This window comes from Muscardinus avellanarius, assembly GCF_963383645.1.
Source record: "Muscardinus avellanarius genome assembly, chromosome: 1".
NCBI lineage: Eukaryota > Metazoa > Chordata > Mammalia > Rodentia > Gliridae > Muscardinus > Muscardinus avellanarius.
Genome location: NC_137786.1, coordinates 206,717,273 through 206,736,047, shown reverse-complemented (window position 1 = coordinate 206,736,047; position 18,775 = coordinate 206,717,273). Strand labels below are relative to the sequence as shown.

Here is an 18,775-nt window from a genome sequence, read left to right as displayed (position 1 = left end):
GTGTAGCTCGGAGGTAGAATGTCTCTGTATTCCACCCCCAGTACCGCAAAAAAAAAAAAAAAAGAAAGAAAGAAAGAAAGAAAGAAAGAAAGAAAGAAAGAAAGAAAGAAAGAAAAAACCACAGAGCCAGGCATGTTGGTACACACTTGTAAGGCTGAGAGAGGAGGATAGCAGGTTCACGGCTGGCCTCAGCAAATTGTGAGGCCCTTCGCAACTTATTGAGATCCTATTTAAAAATAAAGATAAAAAAATAGGGCTGGGGATGTAACTCAGAGGTAGAACGCCCTTGGGTTCAATCCTCAGTACTAAAAAAATAAAAATAAAAATAATAATAAACTAAAACAAGCAACAAATTCCTTTCTATGTTACAGGAAGCTTTGGCATTCTGGGTTCCACATGCCGTCACTGTATACCTGGGCCATTTTCTGAATCCTAGTGACCTCTACAACCTGACCTGCCTTCACCTTCTCTCTGTTCTCAGACGTGTGTGTGTGTGTGTGTGTGTGTGTGTGTGTGTGTGTGTGTGTGTATTTTGGTACTGGGGATTGAACCCAGGGTTCTACCTCTGAGCTTCACCCCAGGCCTATTTTATTTTTTATTTTGAAACAGGGTCTCACTCAGTGACAGAGGGCCTTGCTACATTGTTGAAGCTGGCCTCAAACCTGCAATCCTCCTGTCTCAGCCTCCCAGTTACTGAGATTACACACATGTATCACCATGCCTGGCTTGTACATAAATTTACTAACATTTTATTTAGACTGTGACAGTAACTTGAGACATAAAATTCAGTTTGTTATTTCTGCTAAATATAAAATAAGAATAAAAAGCAGGGCATGGTGGCACATGCTTGTAATCTCAGCATTCGGGAGGCTGACACAGGAGGATGGCGGTTCATGAACAGCCTCAGCTACTCCTTAGTCAGATCCTTTGCAACTCAGTGGGACCCTGTTTCAAAATAAAGAAGAAAAAATAGGGCTGGGGTGTAGCTCAGAGGTAGAATGCCAAGTTCCACCCCCAGTACCTAAAAAAAAAAGAAAAACTACCCCCAGATCCAGATTGTAACTATATGTATTGCTTGTAAGAGCAATATAAAACCAATCAATGTCTCATTGAAAGCAGACAAAGTCCTGCGCTTGGGAGGCGGAGACAGGAGGATCGTGCAGGTTCGAAGCCAGCCTTGCTGGCTTAAGAGACCCTGCTTCAAAATAAAAATATAAAATAGGTCTGGAAGTATAGCCTGGAGGTAGAAGGGTTTCCAGGAACCCCAGTCCCAGAAAAAAAAAAAAAAGTAGACAAAGTCCTGCCAGTATCCCCTTGATAATCTAACATTTTATACTGACCTGGAAGGTGAATATACTTTGTTCTCTTTGCCTAATTGGCTGTCTTGGTTAGCAATTGTCGTGAATCTGTAAAGGCTGCAACTGCTATCTTCAAATGTAGGCTTTTTGTCTTTTCCAAAGACTTTGGTAGGGACTGCTTCAAATACTTTATAGTCCATAAGTGCTTGACACACTCTCACCACTTTGGCCCTGGGAATGTCAATGTCGCCGAAATACTTGTTCTGAATCAGGTGAGCGTACACCACGTCCACAGCTTCTGAGCCAACGAAGCAATCGTTGTGTCGTTTCAAATGGTGCCTTCGCTTCTTCACTTCCACCTGTGTCTGGAGAGTGTTTATAATGCTGCTCCATACATAGGTGGCTCCAAAGGGCTTCTGGGCCACACTGAAACCTACAAGAGGGAAAAGCAAAGAGACTTAGAATCAGGATTCTGTTCATTTGGAATAAGGTCTAAGTGACCTTTAAGGGGAAAATGGCAATTTCCAAAGTAACAAATAAGAAAAAAATTAGCTAGGTGTGGTAATTCCAATACTTGGGACACCGAGACAGAAGGATCTCAAGTTTGAGGCCAGCCTTGGCAATTTAGTAAGATCTTGTTTCAAAATAAAAAATAAAGAGTTAAGGGTTAAGCTCAGAAGTAGAATGGCCTTGGGGTCAGTCCTCAGTACAATACAAAAAAGGAGAAATTATGAGAGCGGGTAATTATTGAAATATTGTAATTAATTTATTAAAAACTTTAGCACCTACTATGTGCTAGGAGGCACTAGAGAACACAATAAAGTCCCTGTTCTTATGGACTTAGACTCCTGGGGAAGATACAGACAAAACATACAAGTCTGATTTGTGCTAAAAAGAAAAGGCTGGGCAAGGAAGAGAATGCTGTTTTAAATGAGATGTCAGGAGCCGGGCATGATGGCACACGCTTGTAATCGCAGTACTTGGGAGGCTAAGACAGGAGGACTGAAGGTTTGAAGCCAGCCTCAACTATTTAGTGAGGCCCTCTGCAACTCAGCGAGACCCTGTTTCACAATAAAAAGATAAAAAAAAATCAGAGCCGGGTGTGATGGCGCACGCTTGTAATCCCAGTACTTGGGAGGCTGAGACAGGAGGATCGCGCAAGTTTGAAGCCAGCCTTAGCTACTTAGTTGAGGCTCTCAGCAACTTAGCGAGACCCTGTTTCCAAATAAAATATAAAATAGGTCTGGGAGTGTAGCCCGGGGGTAAAAAGCACCTGGGTTCTATCCCCAGTACCACAAAAAATTTTAAAAAGTTAAAAATGATTTTAAAAATCAGGCTGGGGGTGAAGCTCAGAGGTAGAATGCCCCTAGGTTCAATCCCCTGTGCCACTAAATAAATAAATAAATAAATAAATAAATAAATAAATAGTATGTCAGGAAAGACTTCCCTGATAATATTATCTCAGGCAGAGCCGAGCGTGGTGGCAAACATTTCTAATGCCAGCATTCGGGAGGCTGAGACAGGAGGATCACGGTTCATGGACAACCTCAGCTACTTAGTGAGGCCCCTTGCAACTCAGTGAGACCCTGTTTCAAAATAAAGAATAAAAACAGGGCTGGGGGTGTAGCTCAGAGGTAGAATGCCCCTGGGTTCCATCCCAAGTACTCCAAAAAAAAAAAAAAAAAAAAGATTATATCAGGGAGTAACTCAAGTTCTAAGTAAAAGTTCTAAGTAGGAACTTAAGTAAAACCAGAAAGCAAGTTTTGCAGATAGCCGAGAAAAGGACAGAGAGCGTGAAGGTTTGGGTTTGAGGTCTCTGCTACCTCAGAAAGGAGGCCCGTATGTGGAGAGAGCGGGCAGGAGGTAGAAGAGGTCGAGGAGGGGTAGAGACAGTGTGACGCTGGGGCAGAGACAGACTAAGCAGATCCTCTTGGCAGTTTCCAGTTATGCACAAGGAACTATTTAAAAGTGCCTCACACAGTTATCTGATTCTTCACTAACAACCTGATCAGACAGATAATCATCTCCACCTGAGCCATGAGACGCAAGTTCATAGACGCAAAATTTCCAGACATTATACTGAAAGAGGTTGTACTGAAATTGACTCCTGGTCTATAGGACTTTGAAGCATTTATCAGTCAAATGCACAGGCTGGAAGAATAAACTTGTATTTGTCAAGCTTCCTATTATGCTCAGACCAGGCTTGTGACTTAAGTACGTAGTAAACAAGGCAAAATCACCCTTTGGTTTCTGCTCAACATGAGCTCATGACCTATGCAAAGGAAGGGTGTACGCAGAAACAAGGCAAGATTTTAGCCAAACACGGTGGACGGAAAACAAGGCTCCACAAATTTCCGGTCTTATATTTTCTCATTTTAATAAACTAATTATTTGATAAAACTACAAAGAAGAAAAGGAGAAACAAAAAAGAAACAAAAGGGGGCCTTTGATTTTAGTAAATGATGGAACTGAGTCTACTAACTGGGAGGCTTTGCCCCTGCACAGCGGCACATGGCTCTTTTATGTATTACGCTTCTCATGAGCCTCTAAAAATTCAGTAGTCCTAATTTAAGCCCCCATTTTTGTCAAGCATCTTACTTACTTTATTTTTGGGATATCTTGGCAGAAAAGCTATTATTTCCCTAAAGATAAGTCTAAAAAGGAAAACAATACGCATCATTACAAGTGAGGAAAAAGGGGACATATAATTAAAGGAAGTGCTATGTGACATTGCCTTCTTACTCTAGTACACGTGGCCAGATGAGAGCGTAAGATAAGCTCCTGAAGCATATTCAACTCCACTGCATGCACCTCACACATAATTTTGTTTTTCTGCTTGTTTCTTGTTTTGTTTTGGTACTAGAGACTGAATCCAGAGCCTAGCAAACACTAAGTAGAACCATAAATTTTGACTGTACCATTTGGAATTCATTTCTTTTTTGGCAGTACTGGGGATGGAACCCAGGAGCATTTTACCTCCAAGCTATACCCCCCACCCTATTTTTTTTATTCTTTTGTGTGTGTGTGTAGTACTGGGGGTGGAACCCAGGGGCTTTTCTACCTCTGGGCTATACTCCCAGACCTTTTTTATACTTTATTTGGAAACAGGGTCTAAGTTTCTGAGAGCCTCACTAAGTAGCTGAGGCTGGCTTCGAACCTGTGCAATCCTCCTGTCTCAGCCTCCCAAGCGCTGGGATTACAAGCGTGCACCACCATGCCCCATGCCCAGAGGTTTATTCTTTATTTTAAAACAGGGGAGAGAGTAGCTGGGCATGGTGGCGCAAGCTTGTAATCCCAGCGCTTGGGAGGCTGAGACAGGAGCATCGCACAGGTTCAAAGCCAGCCTCAGCTACTTAGTGAGGCTTTCAGCAACTTAGTGAGACCCTGTTTCCAAATAAAGTATAAAATAGGTCTGGGAGTATAGCCCGGAGGGAGGTAGAAAGCCTCTGGGTTCCACCCCCCAGTACCACTAAAAAAAAAAAAAAAAAAAAAAAAAAAAACAGGAAGAGAGAGAGAGAGAGAAAAGGAAGAAAAGAGGGAAAGGGGAGAGGGGAGAAGGGAGAGGGAGAGGGAGAGGGAGAGGGAGAGGGAGAGGGAGAGGGAGAGGGAGAGAGAAAGAAACAACCCCAATGACGTGGAAAGGCTAATCTTCCCAGGGAAATTAAAGAACAAATTTCCCCATATTAGCCTGCTGCTTAAATGTGGGAAATCAGGAAGTTTGGGGGGTTGGATAACACCATATAAAAGATTAAGGAACAGGTTAGAGCAGGATAGTAGGCACCTGTGAGCTACATAATGTTTCCAGAGTCCTCCAGGCATGATACAATTCAGCCCTTTGAGGTCGCCTCTGTTCTAGCTGACCATTAATTCCCAAGCATTGCATCCTGGGATATTGCCCTCAAGCATCACCACCCACAGACCCAAAGTAGCTCGTGTTCATACAAATACTAGAATATGTAGCATACCCTGGACACGCAACAAGTAAATGTGCCAAAACCCACACCAGGATAACCTGTTTTTTTTTTTTGTTTTTTTTTTTTTGTTTTTTTTTTTAATGCTGACTTCACTAGTTAAGCACAGATTCTCCACATGCTGGTCAGAAATGTAATTAGCACCAGTTAAGAACTGAAATGAATATAGGGATGGTAGACCAGAGGCCAGTAAGCTGACTTACTGTGATTTTACTTTTAAACAGAATTCAAGAGATCAGAAGTACACAATGAGGGGTTTGTTAAGTCCAGCAATCAGAATTTAAGCTGCAGCTGGTCCTCAATCCTCACTTGTCTATGAGCTGGACCACTTATTTAAACTCATCCGCTCTGCATCTTGAGGTCTTCTTATTAACATTTGACCAAGCATTTTTTTTTCTTGGTGTTATAGGGGATTGAACCAAGGGGCATGCTACCTCTGAGCTATCCCCCCAGACCTATTATTTATTTATTTATTTATCTATCTATTTATTTTCCTAAAAGCATCATGACTGCCAGGTGTGGTGGCACAGACCTGTGGACCCAGCATGTAGAAGTCTGAGACAGGATGATCGCAGATTTGAGGACAGCCTTGGCAACATATTGAGATTCTCAGCAATTTAGCAAGACCCTGTTACAAAAACAAACAAACAAACAAACAAATAAAAGGACTGGGGGTATAGCTCAGAGGTAGACTGCCCCTGGGTTCATGCCCCAGTGCCACAATAAATAAATAAATAAATAAATAAATAAATGCATCATGACTAAAGAAATCTAAGAGTCTAGAGAATAACTTCAATAACCTTGGATAAAATATTTAACCTCAGCCAGGCGTGGTGGCGCACGCTTGTAATCCCCGCACTTGGGAGGCTGAGACAGGAGGATCGCACAGGTTCGAAGCCAGCCTCAGCTACTTAGTGAGGCTCTCAGCAACTTAGTGAGACCCTGTTTCCAAATAAAATATGAAATAGGTCTGAGAGTGTAGCCCAGGGGTAGAAAGTCCCTCAGTTCCAACCTAGTACCGCAAAAAAACAAAAAAGATTTAACCTCTGTAGGTTGGTTTCCTTATCTACTGATACAACAGTTGAACACTATGTTTAAGGTTTTCTAGTGTAAACTACTAAGTTTAGGAATTTAAAGACCAAAGTTGTACCTCTTACATTTAGATATGGAAATTGAATACCAGAGAGAATATAACAGACCTATAGGTAAGAAAGGATCAGGAGAGCTGGGCAAGGTGGCGCACGCTTGTAATCCCAGCATTTGGCAGTCTGAGATCGGAGGGTCACGGTTCACAGCCAGCCTCAGCTACTTGATGAGGCCCTCTGCAATTTAGTGGGACCCTGTTTCAAAATAAAGAATAAAAAACAGGGCAGGGGGTGTAGCTCAGAGGTCAAATGCCCTTGGGTTCCATCCCCAGACCCTCAAAAAAAAAAAAAAAAAAAAAAGGAATCAGGGGAACACTTTTTTTTTCCCCCTGTGTTATTAGGATTGAAACCAGGGGCATTCTACCTCCTGGCCCTATTTTAATTTTGAAGCAAGGTCTAAGTTGTGGAGGGCCTCACTAAGTAACTGAGGCTGGCTGTGAAGTTGTGATCCTATCTCAGCCTCCCAAGTACTGAGGTTACAAACATGAGCCACCACACCCAGCTCAAAAGGTATGCGGAGTTGGTGGTGGACACTTGTAATCCTAGTACTTGGGAGGCTAAGACAGGAGAATCACAGGTTCAAGGACAGCCTCAGCAAGTAATGAGACTCTTATCAACCTAGGGAGACCCTGTTTCCAAATAAGAAATAAGATTTGTGTATGGGTATAACTTGGGAGGTAGAATGCCTCTGAGTTCAATTCTCAGTACAAAACAAAATAAATAAATACTCAGAAGGTGCTACAACAAGAGGCTTAGATGTTTTTATTTTCATTCGTGCGTGTGTGTGTGTGTGTGTGTGTGTGTGTGTGTGGTACTGTGGATTGAACCCAGGGGCATTCTATTTCCAAGCTACACCCCAGCTATTTTTTTATTTTGAAACAAGGTTTTGCTAGGTTGCTACAACTCTCCTTCTTGTTCTGAGGCTGTCCTTGAACCTGTGATCCTCCTGTCACAGCCTTCCATGTACTGGGGATTATTGGCATGTGTCACAGCACCCAGTTTCAGATTTTTTTTTTTTTTCTGGTAATAGGGATTGAACCCAGGGTCATTCTGCCTCCAAGGTACATCCCCCAGTCCTATTTTTTATTCTTTACTGTGAAACAGGTTCTTACTAAGTTGTGGAGGGTATAAGTAGCTGAGGCTAGCCACAAACCTGCGACCCTCCTGTCTCAGCTTCCCAAGTAATAGGATTACAAGTGTGTGCCACTACTACACCCAGCTCCAGAAAGTATTTTAAATTAGATTTCTAACACTGTACATGCTCTTAAACACTAGATTAAATCTATGCTTGTTAAATTTCTTTTCCTAGAAGCCTCATCATTATTTGCTTAAAAACAATAGCTAATTTGCAAAAGTTCTGTTCTTTACACATATATGAATTCTACCCCAACGAAGCTTACCAACAATGAAAGAATTAAGCTTCCACGATAATACTGAACACTGATGGATATTTGAAATACTCTAAACCAGACACATCAAGAAATTACATTTAGCCGGGCATGGTGGCACACACTTGTAATCCCAGCATTAGGGAGGCTGAGACCTAAGGATCGCAGTTCGCAGACAGCCTCAGCTACTTAGTGAGGCCCTCTGCAACTCAGTGAGACCCAGTTTCAAAATAAAGAGTAAAAAATAGGGCAGGGAGTGTAGCTCGGAGGTCAAATGCCCCTGGGTTCCACCCCCAGATCCGAAAAAAAAAAATTATATTTAGCCAGGTACAGTGGCACACACCTATCACTTAGGAGGCTGACAGGAGGATCACAGGTTCAAGGTCAGCCTCAGCAACTTAGCAGAGGCCCTCCACAATTTAGTAAGACCCAGTTTCAAAAAAAGAAAAAAGAAATAATAGGGCTGTGGGTATAGCTCAGAGTTAGAATGCCCTTGGGTTCTATTCCTACCGCACACGCACACAACCACACAATCCCCAGTTTTTAAGGGGTTAACCCAGGTGCTCTCGGGGAAGGGTCATTCTACCCATTGGGACATATCTGGAGACATTTTTGGTTATCACAGAGGGTGGAGGTGCTATCGGTATCAAGTGCACAGAGGCCAAAGATGCTGTGGAACATCCTACAATGTGTCTGTGACCAAAAGAATGGCAATTTTCTACACAGTTCTGTTTATTTTATTTTATTTTATTTATTACTATTCTATTTTTTTTTTTTTTTTGGTGGTACTGGGGGTGGAACCCAGAGGCTTTCTACCTCCGGGCTATACTCCCAGACCTTTTTTATATTTTATTTGGAAACAGGATCTCACTAAGTTGCTGAGACTGGCTTTGAACCCGTGCGATCCTCCTGTCTCAGCCTCCCAAGCGTGGAGATTACAAGCATGCGCCACCACGCCCGGCTTCAGACTGTTTAAAAACTGTTTTCTGAAGACTGTTCAGATGTGGAAATGTGTGCTAACATATTAGGCACAGGCCTAGGTGCTGCAAGATACAAGGGGTAAGATCCACATGGACTTTGGAGTCCCAGAGACCTATGCTGCCCTCAGGCCCGCAATTCACTAATAATACACGCTTTGGCAAACTGCCTAACTCTTCTGCTGCAAAACAGACCAAACTCCACTTCTCTAGGTTACTGTGAGGATGAGAGAAGATAGGCTAATGTAGTTAACACAGTGTCCAACAACGAGCAGATGTTTCATTAAAACAGGGGACATGCTGGGCATGGTGGCGCACGCCTGCAATCCCAGCTCCGTGGGAGGTTGAGGCAGGGAGACCATGCCTCCCTTGGACTCCGGCCTGGCAAATTTGTGACACCTTGTCTCAAAATACAAATTAAAAGGGCTGGGGATGTAGCTCAGCGATACAGAGCTAGGTTCAATCCTGAGGACTGCAGAAAAAATAAAAGAAAGTGGGGAGGGACTGTCACAATTAGAAGAGCCTAAGGAGGCAACCACTCAATGTACTATGGTGGATGGGGTCCTGAAGAGAGAAAAAGGACACTAGGCAGAAACGGAGGACGCTTGAATAAAGAAAGTACTTTTTAAATTAATAACCATGTATCAGTATTGGTTCATTACTGTGACAAATGAACCATACTCAGGTAAGATAACAAGAGAAACCAAGTGGAATATATGGAAACTCTAGTACAAACCTTATTATTTTTTTGTAGTGCTGACAATTGAACCCAAGGTTATTTTACCTCCTGGCTATACCCCTAGCCTTACTTTATTTTTATTTTAAAACAGGGTTTTTTTGAGCCGGGCGTGGTGGCGCACGCTTGTAATCCCCACGCTTGGGAGGCTGAGACAGGAGGATCGCACAGGTTCAAAGCCAGCCTCAGCTGGTTTAAGAGACCCTGTTTCCAAATAAAATATAAAATAGGTCTGGGAGTGTAACCCAGAGGTAGAAGGACCCTGGGTTCCATCCCCAGTACCACCAAAATATAAATAAATAAAAAACCAGGGTCTTTTTTTTTTTTGTAGTATTGGGAATGGAACCGAGGGGCATTCTACCTTCAAACTACACCCCCAACCCTATTTTTTATTCTTTACTTTGAAACAGGGTCTCACTGAGTTGTGAAGGGCCTCGCTTAAGTAGCTAAGGCTGTCTGCAAACCGTGATCCTTCTCCAGAGGATCCTCCCAGGGTCTTTGCAACTCATAGAGACTCTGTTTCAAAATAAAGAATAAAAGCCGGGCGTGGTGGTGCACACTTGTAATCCCTGCACTTGGGAGGCTGAGACAGGAGGATCGCGCAGGTTCGAAGCCAGCCTCAGCTACTTAGTGAGGCTCTCAGCAACTTGGTGAGACCCTGTTTCCAAATAAAATATAAAATAGGTCTGGGAGTATAGCCTGGAGGTAGAAGGCCTCTGCATTCCATCCCCAGTACCACCAAAAAAAAAAAAAAAGGATAAAAATAGGGTTGGGGGTGTAGCTCGAAGGTAGAATGCCTCTGGGTTCCATCCCCAGTACCATAAAAATAAAATAAAATAAAATTTAAAAAGTAAACAGGAGAGGTACCTTCTTCGTTCTTTCTCTGAACTCAAAGGATGCAGTCCCTCTGCTCAGGACTTACCTTTGACTTTTTTTTTGGGGGGTGCATGGGGGTACTGAGGATTGAGCCCAAATGCATTATATCTCTAAGCTACATTCTTGGCCCTATTTTATTTTTTTATTTTGAATCAGGGTCTCACTAAGTTATGAAGAATCTCACTAAGTTGCAGAGGGTCTCCCTAAGTTGCCAAAACTGGCTTTGAACCTGAAATCCTCCTGTTTCAGCCTCCTAAGTACTAGAATTACAAGCCAGTGCCACCATACCCAGTTCCACCAGTAACCCTTTTTAATTTTTTTTTTTTTTGAAGGTCTGGGGATGGAACCCAGGGGCATTTGACCTCCGAGCGACACTCCCTGCCCTATTTTTTATTCTTTATTTTTGAAACCAGGTCTCACTGAGTTGCAAAGGACCTCACTAAGTAGCTGAGGCTGTCTGTGAACCACAATCCTCCAGGTCTCAGCCTCCAGAATGATGGGTGAATGATGGGATTAAAAGCTAATGCTGAGGCCGGGCGTGGTGGCGCACGCTTGTAATCCCCGTGCTTGGGAGGCTGAACATGAGGATCCCACAGGTTCGAAGCCAGCCTCAGCTACTTGGTGAGGCTCTCAGCAACTTAGTGAGACCCTGTTTCCAAATAACCTATAAAATAGGTCTGGGAGTATAGCCCGGAGGTAGAAAGCCTCTGGGTTCCACCCCTAGTACCACAAAATAAATAAATAAATAAATAAATAAATAAATAAATAAGCTAATGCTGGGATTACAACCCACCACGCCCAGCTACTTAATTATTTAAAAAACAAACATACAGGGTATTACTAAATTCCTGAGAGTCTCACTATGTAGCTGAGGCTGGCCTTGGAATCTGTGATCCTCCTGTCACAGCCTCCCGAGTACTGGGATTACAGGCGTGTGCCACCACACCCACCTCCCTTGACCTATTCTCTCTACCTGGACAATGCTGTCAAACTGAAAGGAATTCAGTCAAATAAAGACCAGTGGGAGAAGATAGATGTGAGATGCCAGAGGTCTTAACTTTTCATCAGAAAATAAATGTATTAATCCTAAATCATTCAGGATTTAAGAAAAACACATTTTTTTTTTTTTTACCAAAACTTCATGAAAATAGGTAAATGTAGTCAGGCACGGTGGTGCATGCTTGTAATCCCAGCCACTCAGAGGCTGATGCAAGAGGATTAAAAGTTCAGGGCCAGCCAGGGCTCTGAACTCAAAATAAGACCCTGTCTCAAAATTAAAAAAATAAAAATTAAAAAGAGATGTGGATAGCCAGACATGATGACACATGACTTCAATGATAATACTTGGAAAGCTGTGACAGGATTACAGGAGGATTGCAGGTTCAAGGACAGCCTTGGCAATGTAAGGAGGCTCAGCAACCTAGCAAGACCCTGCTTCACAAGAAAAAGGAAGCCAGGCGTGGTGGCACACGCTTGTAATCCCAGCACTTAGGAGGCTGAGACCAGAAGATCACGGTTCGCAGACAGCCTCAGCTACTACTTAGGCCCTTTACAACTCAGTGAGACCCTCTTTCAAAAATAAAGAATATGGCCGGGCGTGGTGGCGCACGCTTGTAATCCCCGCGCTTGGGAGGCAGAGACAGGAGAATCGCGCAGGTTTGAAGCCAGCAGCGCGCACTGGCTTAGGAGACCCTGTTTCCAAATATAAAAATGTAAAAATAGGTCTGGGAGTGTAGCCCAGAGGTAGAAGGGCTTCCAGGAACCCCAGTACCACCACCAAAAAAAAAAAAAAAAAAAAAAAAGAATAAAAAATAGGGCTTGGGGTGTAGCTTGGAGGTAGAATGCCCCTGGGTTCCATTCCCAGTACTGCAAAAAAAAAAAAAAAAAGAAAAAAAGAAAAGTAAAATACAGCTGGAGGCATAGCTCAGTAATAGAATGCCCCTGTGTTCAATCCCCAGTAACACACACACACACACACACACACACACACACACACACACACGAGAGAGAGAGAGAGAGAGAGAGAGAGAGAGAGAGAGAGAGAGAGAATAGTTGAGTGAACACAGAATTGTGTTTAATGTGTTAAAATTGGCTGTGCTGGGCTGAGCATAGTGGTGCATGCCTATAATACCAGTACTTGGGAGGCTGAGGCAGGAGGATTGCAGGTTTGAGGATAGCCTCAGCGACACAGCGAGGCTTTCAGCAACTTAGCAAGACCCCGTTTTCAAAGAAACAAACAAAAATAATAAAACATACAAGATCTGGGGTGTGGCTCAGAAGTAGAATGCCTGACTTTGAGCATCAGTCCCCCCACCACTACCCCCGCAGAGGAAAACTGGCTGCTGCGAGTGGAAAAACTTCCTATACTGCAGATAGCAAGATTGCAACACTTTTACTGGATATTGGTTTTGGTAGTCCAAAGTTTATCATTGTCCTATTTGGCATTAGAGACATGCTGTAGACTGTGATTGCCTCTTAAAAGAAGGTTGCAGGCAGATAAAATTTATAAAATAAGCCTCTACTAACAGAACAATTTTAAGATAGGCTAAGAGCAGTATCAACAAATGCAGGCATTGGCCCCTGCTTTAACTCACACAGATTAATGAGAGCATATGGGAAGTACTGTGAGCTCCCTGGAAAAGTGACACCAGTCAAATTCAAAGAATTAGGTTACAGTATAAAGGGATAACACGATAACATGCCACTTTATTGTATGTCTTTATTCAAAGACAAGCCTGTGAAGTACTGGCTGAAGGTCAGAATATAAACCTAATTTCCTCTATAATAAAAACCGGCCGTAGGTCATTACAGCCCCTTTAAGGTAAGAAAGAGTTACTAATCCACGGAGGAAAGGAAAGTAGAAAGCTGTTTGCCAGAGCACACAGAGGGGATGGCAAGGAACCAAGAGCCCAGGCTCCCATTACCTTGCTCCCCAGGACTGTGACGGGGCCACTCCAGGGTGGAAGCCAGTTAACAAACACTGACAGGTAGGGTCCAGCTGCAGCCAGCAAAAGCAATGAGACCAGGCAGTGCCCTCTGAGCTCTGCACCCGAGGTCAAGGATGGTGGTCTCCTTTAATTCCCCAGTCTGCTAGCCAGCATGTCAGTCCTTCCCTCTGACTGTCATCTCCTAGGTTTCTAAATACATATTCCCTCACAGCATCTAAGAACCTGTCTGCCGACACCCGAAACCCAGAATTGTTATTTCACTTATTAGAGACAAGACACACGTGTGTGTGTGTGTGTGTGTGTGTGTGTGTGCGCGCGCACACACGCGTTACTGAGGATGGAATCCTGGGCATTCTACCTCTGAGCTACACTTCCAGCCCTATTTTTTATTTTGAAACAGGGCCTCACTGAGTTGCAAAGTGTTTTACTAAGTACCTGAGGCTTTTTTGTTTGTTTGTGTGCTATCCTGGGAGTGAAACCCTGGGGCAAATGCGATCCTTCTGTCTCAGCCTCCTAAATGCTGGGATTACAAGCATGTGGTACCATGCCTCACTACCTTCATTTGGCTTTAAATCCCCAAATGGAGGGAGTATTTCCTTCACAATGTAAACCAAGGAGATGGTCTAAACGCAGCCATTATGTGTTTATCTGAATCCTCTAAGAGGGAGCAGAATATGGACAATATTAGAATTTGTTTCAGAAAAGCGCCAATGAAAACTGGTTCTCTATCTAAATTTATTATTAGCATTTTGAAGATTAAAAGACTGAGGCCACTGAGATGCGCCCGTCTGACCTAGAGGAAGGAGTCAGTTTCACTGGCTGGGGTTTTAGGAATGAAAGGCTAATTCCTGCAGCACTCTGTACTGCAGTTCCAGAAAGAAGGGGGAAAAGTTGTAACTTGTCCAAACAAACAAAAAAGCCAAGTGTTATCTGGGTATCTTGAATCATCTGAGTCACCCTATTTGCTAAGTTGTAGATATTCTAGGATCAGAATTTTAGAGCTGATCATCTGATTGTGTTCATTTGTTTAAGCATTTTTTTCTTGTGGCACTGGGGATGGGACCCAGGGGCATTCTACCTCAAAAGACACCTTCAGCCCTATATTTTATTCTTTATTTTGAAACAGGGTCTCACTGAGTCACAAAGGGCCTCACTAAGTAACTGAGGCTGTCCTCAAACCACGATCCTTCTGTCTCAGCCTCTCAAATGCTGGGATTACAAGCATGCACCACCACACCTGGCTATTGGTTTAAGCATTTGAAGAAGCCAAGCTCCTACACCAATGACTCCCAGAAGATATGATGAAACTGGCAACAGGATTCACCATATTGTCATTTAAGTAAAAAAAGAAAGGTCCCAAAACTCCATTCATTAGCTGTGTGTGGTGGCACAAGCCTGCAGTCCCACTACTTGGGACACTGAGACAGGGGAATAGCAAGTTCAAGGGCATCCTCAGCAACTTACCATGTCCCTATTTCAAAATAAAAATACAGCACGCTTGTAATCCCAGAATTTGGGAGGCTGAGACCAGAAGACCTCGGTTCGCAGACAGCCTCAGCTACTTAGTGAGGCCCTCTCCAACTCAATGAGACCCTGTTTCAAAATAAAGAATAAAAACTAGGGCTGGGGGTATAGTTCAGAGGTAGAATGCTCCTGGATTCTATCCCCAGTACCGCAAAATAAATAATAAATAAATACTTAAGTACATAAATACGTAAATAAAAATAAAAATACACTGGAGGTGTAGCTCAGAGAGCACACCTGGGTTCAATCCCCAGTAGCCCCCCATTTAAAAAAAAAAATCCGATTCACTGAAATAGTGCTTAGGCAGAAAGTGTTAATAAATAGCTACTCGGACAAGTTCCTGCCAGGATGACTTAGGTCAGAACCCTCTCATCTCTTCCAGAAGAGTCTGGGGGGACCCGAGTGAGTCTCCATTCCTGCCAGCCTGGTTAAGTAGCTCGAGAGCACGGGGGCCCCGGTCCTACCCTGCAGTCAAAGTCTGTGCTCAGACAGGAGCCACGGGCCATCCAAACTCCACATGCCATCGCAGTCGCCACCCACCCCCGCGGGGGAGTGCCCGCAGCTCGGCGAGGAGCCCGCGGTGCGCGGGGAGGATCGCGGCCGAGGGCCGCCCCGGCCCGGGGTCCCGCACCTACCCGGAGGCCTCTGAGCCGGGCTGCGCAGAGCCGACAGGTCCAACGCCGCCGCCTTCTCCCGCACGGTGGCCATCGCCCGGCCGCGCCTGCCGCCTCCCGACCGCGGCCGCCCCGCCAACTGCGCCCCCGCCCCCCGGCCGCGGGTTAACGGAGCGGGGGCGGGGCTCCGCCCGGCACGCCCCCTGGTCACGTGCCTCCCATAGGCTGGTCCCGCCGGGCGGCCGCGCTCTCCCACACCTGGGGCCAGGTAAAAAGCATCCCCCGCCCCGCCTGCGGGTCCGCTCCGCACTCCCGCGGCCGCAGCTCAAGCCAGCTGGTGCTGAGCAGGCCCTGCCGCGCGTGGGGCCCGCCGCAGTGTCCGCACCTGGGGCTTGGGTGGGAGTAGTCCCTGCTTCCCAGAGTGTCTGTTTTTTTTTTTGGGGGGGGGTTGCTTTTGCTTTGCTTTTATTTGGGGCATTTTACCCCTGTGCTACACTTCCAGCCCTATTTTATTTTATTGTGGTATTAGGGATTGAACCCAGGGGCATCCTACTTCTGAGCTACACTCCCAGCCCTATTTTTTATTCTTCTTCTTTTTTTTTTTTTTTTTTTTTTTTTTTTTTGGTGGTACTGGAGATGGAGTCTAGAGGCATTCCACCTCCAAGCTACACCCCAGCCCTATATTTAATTCTTTATTTTGAAACAAGGGCTCATTGAATTGCAAAGGACCTCATTAAGGAGCTGAGGCTGTCCAGGAACCACGATCCTCTTGTCTCAGCCTCCCAAATGCTGGGATTACAAGCGTGTGCCACCACGCCCGGCTTTATTTTTAATTTCCAACCGGCCTCACTAAGTATATATATGAGTTTGGCCACGAACCTGCGATCCTCCTGTTTCAGCCTCTCAAGTATTGGGATTGCCTACTTGTGTCACCATGCCGGACTTGTTTTATGTTTTGGTACTGGGTATGGAACTCATTCTGTCTCTAAAACTACACTCTCAGCCATTTTTATTATGAAACAGGGTCTTGCTAAGTTGCTAAGGGCCACTGAGTTACTGATGCTGGCTTTGAACCTATGACCCGTCTCAGCTTTCCAAGCACTGGGATTGCAGGTATGGTCCATGGCTCCCATCCTTCGGAGTTTTCATAAGGTGTACAAGAACCAATCCGTGTTTAGTATTTAGTAATTGAGCCTGTAACATAAGTGTTTAAAATGTTGTAATGGGAGCCGAATGTGGTGGCACACACTTGTAATCCCAGCATTCGGGAGGCTGAGACAGGAGAATTGCGGTTTGTGGCCAGCCTCAGCTACTTAGTGAAATCCTTTGCAACTCAGTAAGATTCTGTTTCAAAATAAAGAATAAAGCCGGGCGTGGTGGCGCACGCTTGTAATCCCCACGCTTGGGAGGCGGAGACAGGAGGATCTCGCTGGTTCGGAGCCAGCCTCGCTGGCTTAAGAGACCGTTTCCAAATTTTAAAAAAATATAAAAAATAGGTCTGTGAGTGTAGCCCGGAGGTAGAAGGGCTTCCAGAAACCCCAGTACGACCAAAAAAAATTAATAATAATATTAATAATGATAAAGAATAACCTGGGGTGTGGCTCAGGGGTGGAATGCCCCATCCCCAGTACCGCAAAAAAAAAAAAAAGTAATAAATGAGTTATCCATGCATCCCTCTTAGTGAAGAACAGACCAATCCTTACCTGACCTAGCAGAGCAAAGTCCAGAGGTCACAGAAGGGCTGTAGGGAAAGACCTTGGGACCTACTGCCAGGAAAATGTGTTGATTGCAAATAACTGGGTCAGGTGCTTAGGGAAAGGAAGGGAAGGGTTGGAGTAAAGGGAAAACAGAAGGGGAAGGAGGGCTGTTAACAGGAAGCACCTTACTTACTCCGGAAATCGAAACAGGGAATCCTGGGGTATAGTGCTGAATAGGCTAGGAGACCAATGCCCCCAATTCTAGATACATGGCCTCCCCCCGCACACACACACTTGGCACTTCTGCAATCATTTTCAGTGTTTGGTACATATAATAAATGTCTTCAAGCTGGACCTGATGGTGCACGTTTATAATCCCAGTACTTGGGAGGCTGAGAGAGGAGGATTGCATTTGCACCAGCAATTTACTGAGGCATTCAGCAACTTAGCAAGACCCTGTTTCCATATAAAAAATAAAATAGGTCTGGGAGTGAATCCCAGAGGTAAAGGCCTCTGGATTTCATCCTAGTAACACACACACACACACACACACACACACACACACACACACACACCACACTTGAAGATATCTGTGTGATCTGGGTATAAATTAGAATGGTACTTAAGTGAGACTTCATTATTTAACTTATTGGAAAAAGCTTCATGTGGTTGTTTTGAAGAATACAAAGAAGTTATGACATTAGGGACCTAGGTTCAGTAGGTGGAATATGAGAACTAATTTTCTATTCTTAAAAGTTAGAAAAGAATCGCCAGGTGTCCTAGCGCAGGCTTATAATTCCTGTGCTTGGGAGGCTGAAACAGGAGGATCGCGTAGGTTCAAAGCCAGCCTCAGCTACTTAGTGAGGCTCTCAGCAACTTAGTGAGACCCTGTTTCCAAATATAAGAGGTCTGGGAGGGTAGCCCAGAGGTAGAAAGCCCCTGGGTTCCATCCCCAGTAGCACAAATAAATAATAATAATAATAATAATAATTTTTCACCAGCTTGTGTTCTGCTTGACCATGTGGAATGCTGGAATTCCCTACAACCTACATCCAGGGCATCCCAGAGGCCTCCCCTTTGTCTTCCTCTTCACTGCTCATTTTCCCAGCTTGCCTGGATATTCTTCTCTCACTTATGGCACTTATCAAATAAATGTATTACTATTCACCCCACACGCCGGATTGATGCTTTCTAATTAATTCAGCACACACACATCTTGACTGCCTAACAAAACTGGAAAATTGTCCAGGACAGGGAGTATATTTTAACTCCTCAGGATTGCAGGTTCACAGACAGCCTCAGCTACTTAGTGAGGCCATTTGCAACTCAGTGAGACCCTGTTTCAAAATCAAGAATAAAAAATAGGACTGGAGTGTAGCTTGAAGGTAGAATGCCCCTGGGTTCCATGCCCAGTACTAAAAAAAAAATTATATATATATATATATATATATATATATATATATATAGTCTCTCAACCTTTTTTGTTTTGGAAGGAGGTACTGGGCATGAAACCCAGGAGCATTCTACCTTGTTAAATTGTTGAGGCTGACTTTGAACCATAATCCACCTGTCTCAGTCTCCCAAATACTGAGGTTACAGGC

General features: G+C 44.3%; 1 protein-coding gene across 1 annotated transcript in view; it reads right to left on the bottom strand.

The window, feature by feature from the left end:
- DEPDC7 (DEP domain containing 7) overlaps window positions 1-15,571 on the bottom strand; it is a gene marked incomplete at both ends in the record, with an annotated part of 30,379 nt that extends 14,808 nt beyond the window's left edge. Inside the window, 2 exons of the mRNA XM_080718305.1 lie at window positions 1,341-1,731; window positions 15,499-15,571. Coding sequence (XP_080574431.1) covers window positions 1,341-1,731; window positions 15,499-15,571 — 464 coding nt within the window. The remainder of the gene's footprint in view (window positions 1-1,340; window positions 1,732-15,498) is intronic.
- Between the last annotated feature and the right edge of the window lie 3,204 nt (window positions 15,572-18,775).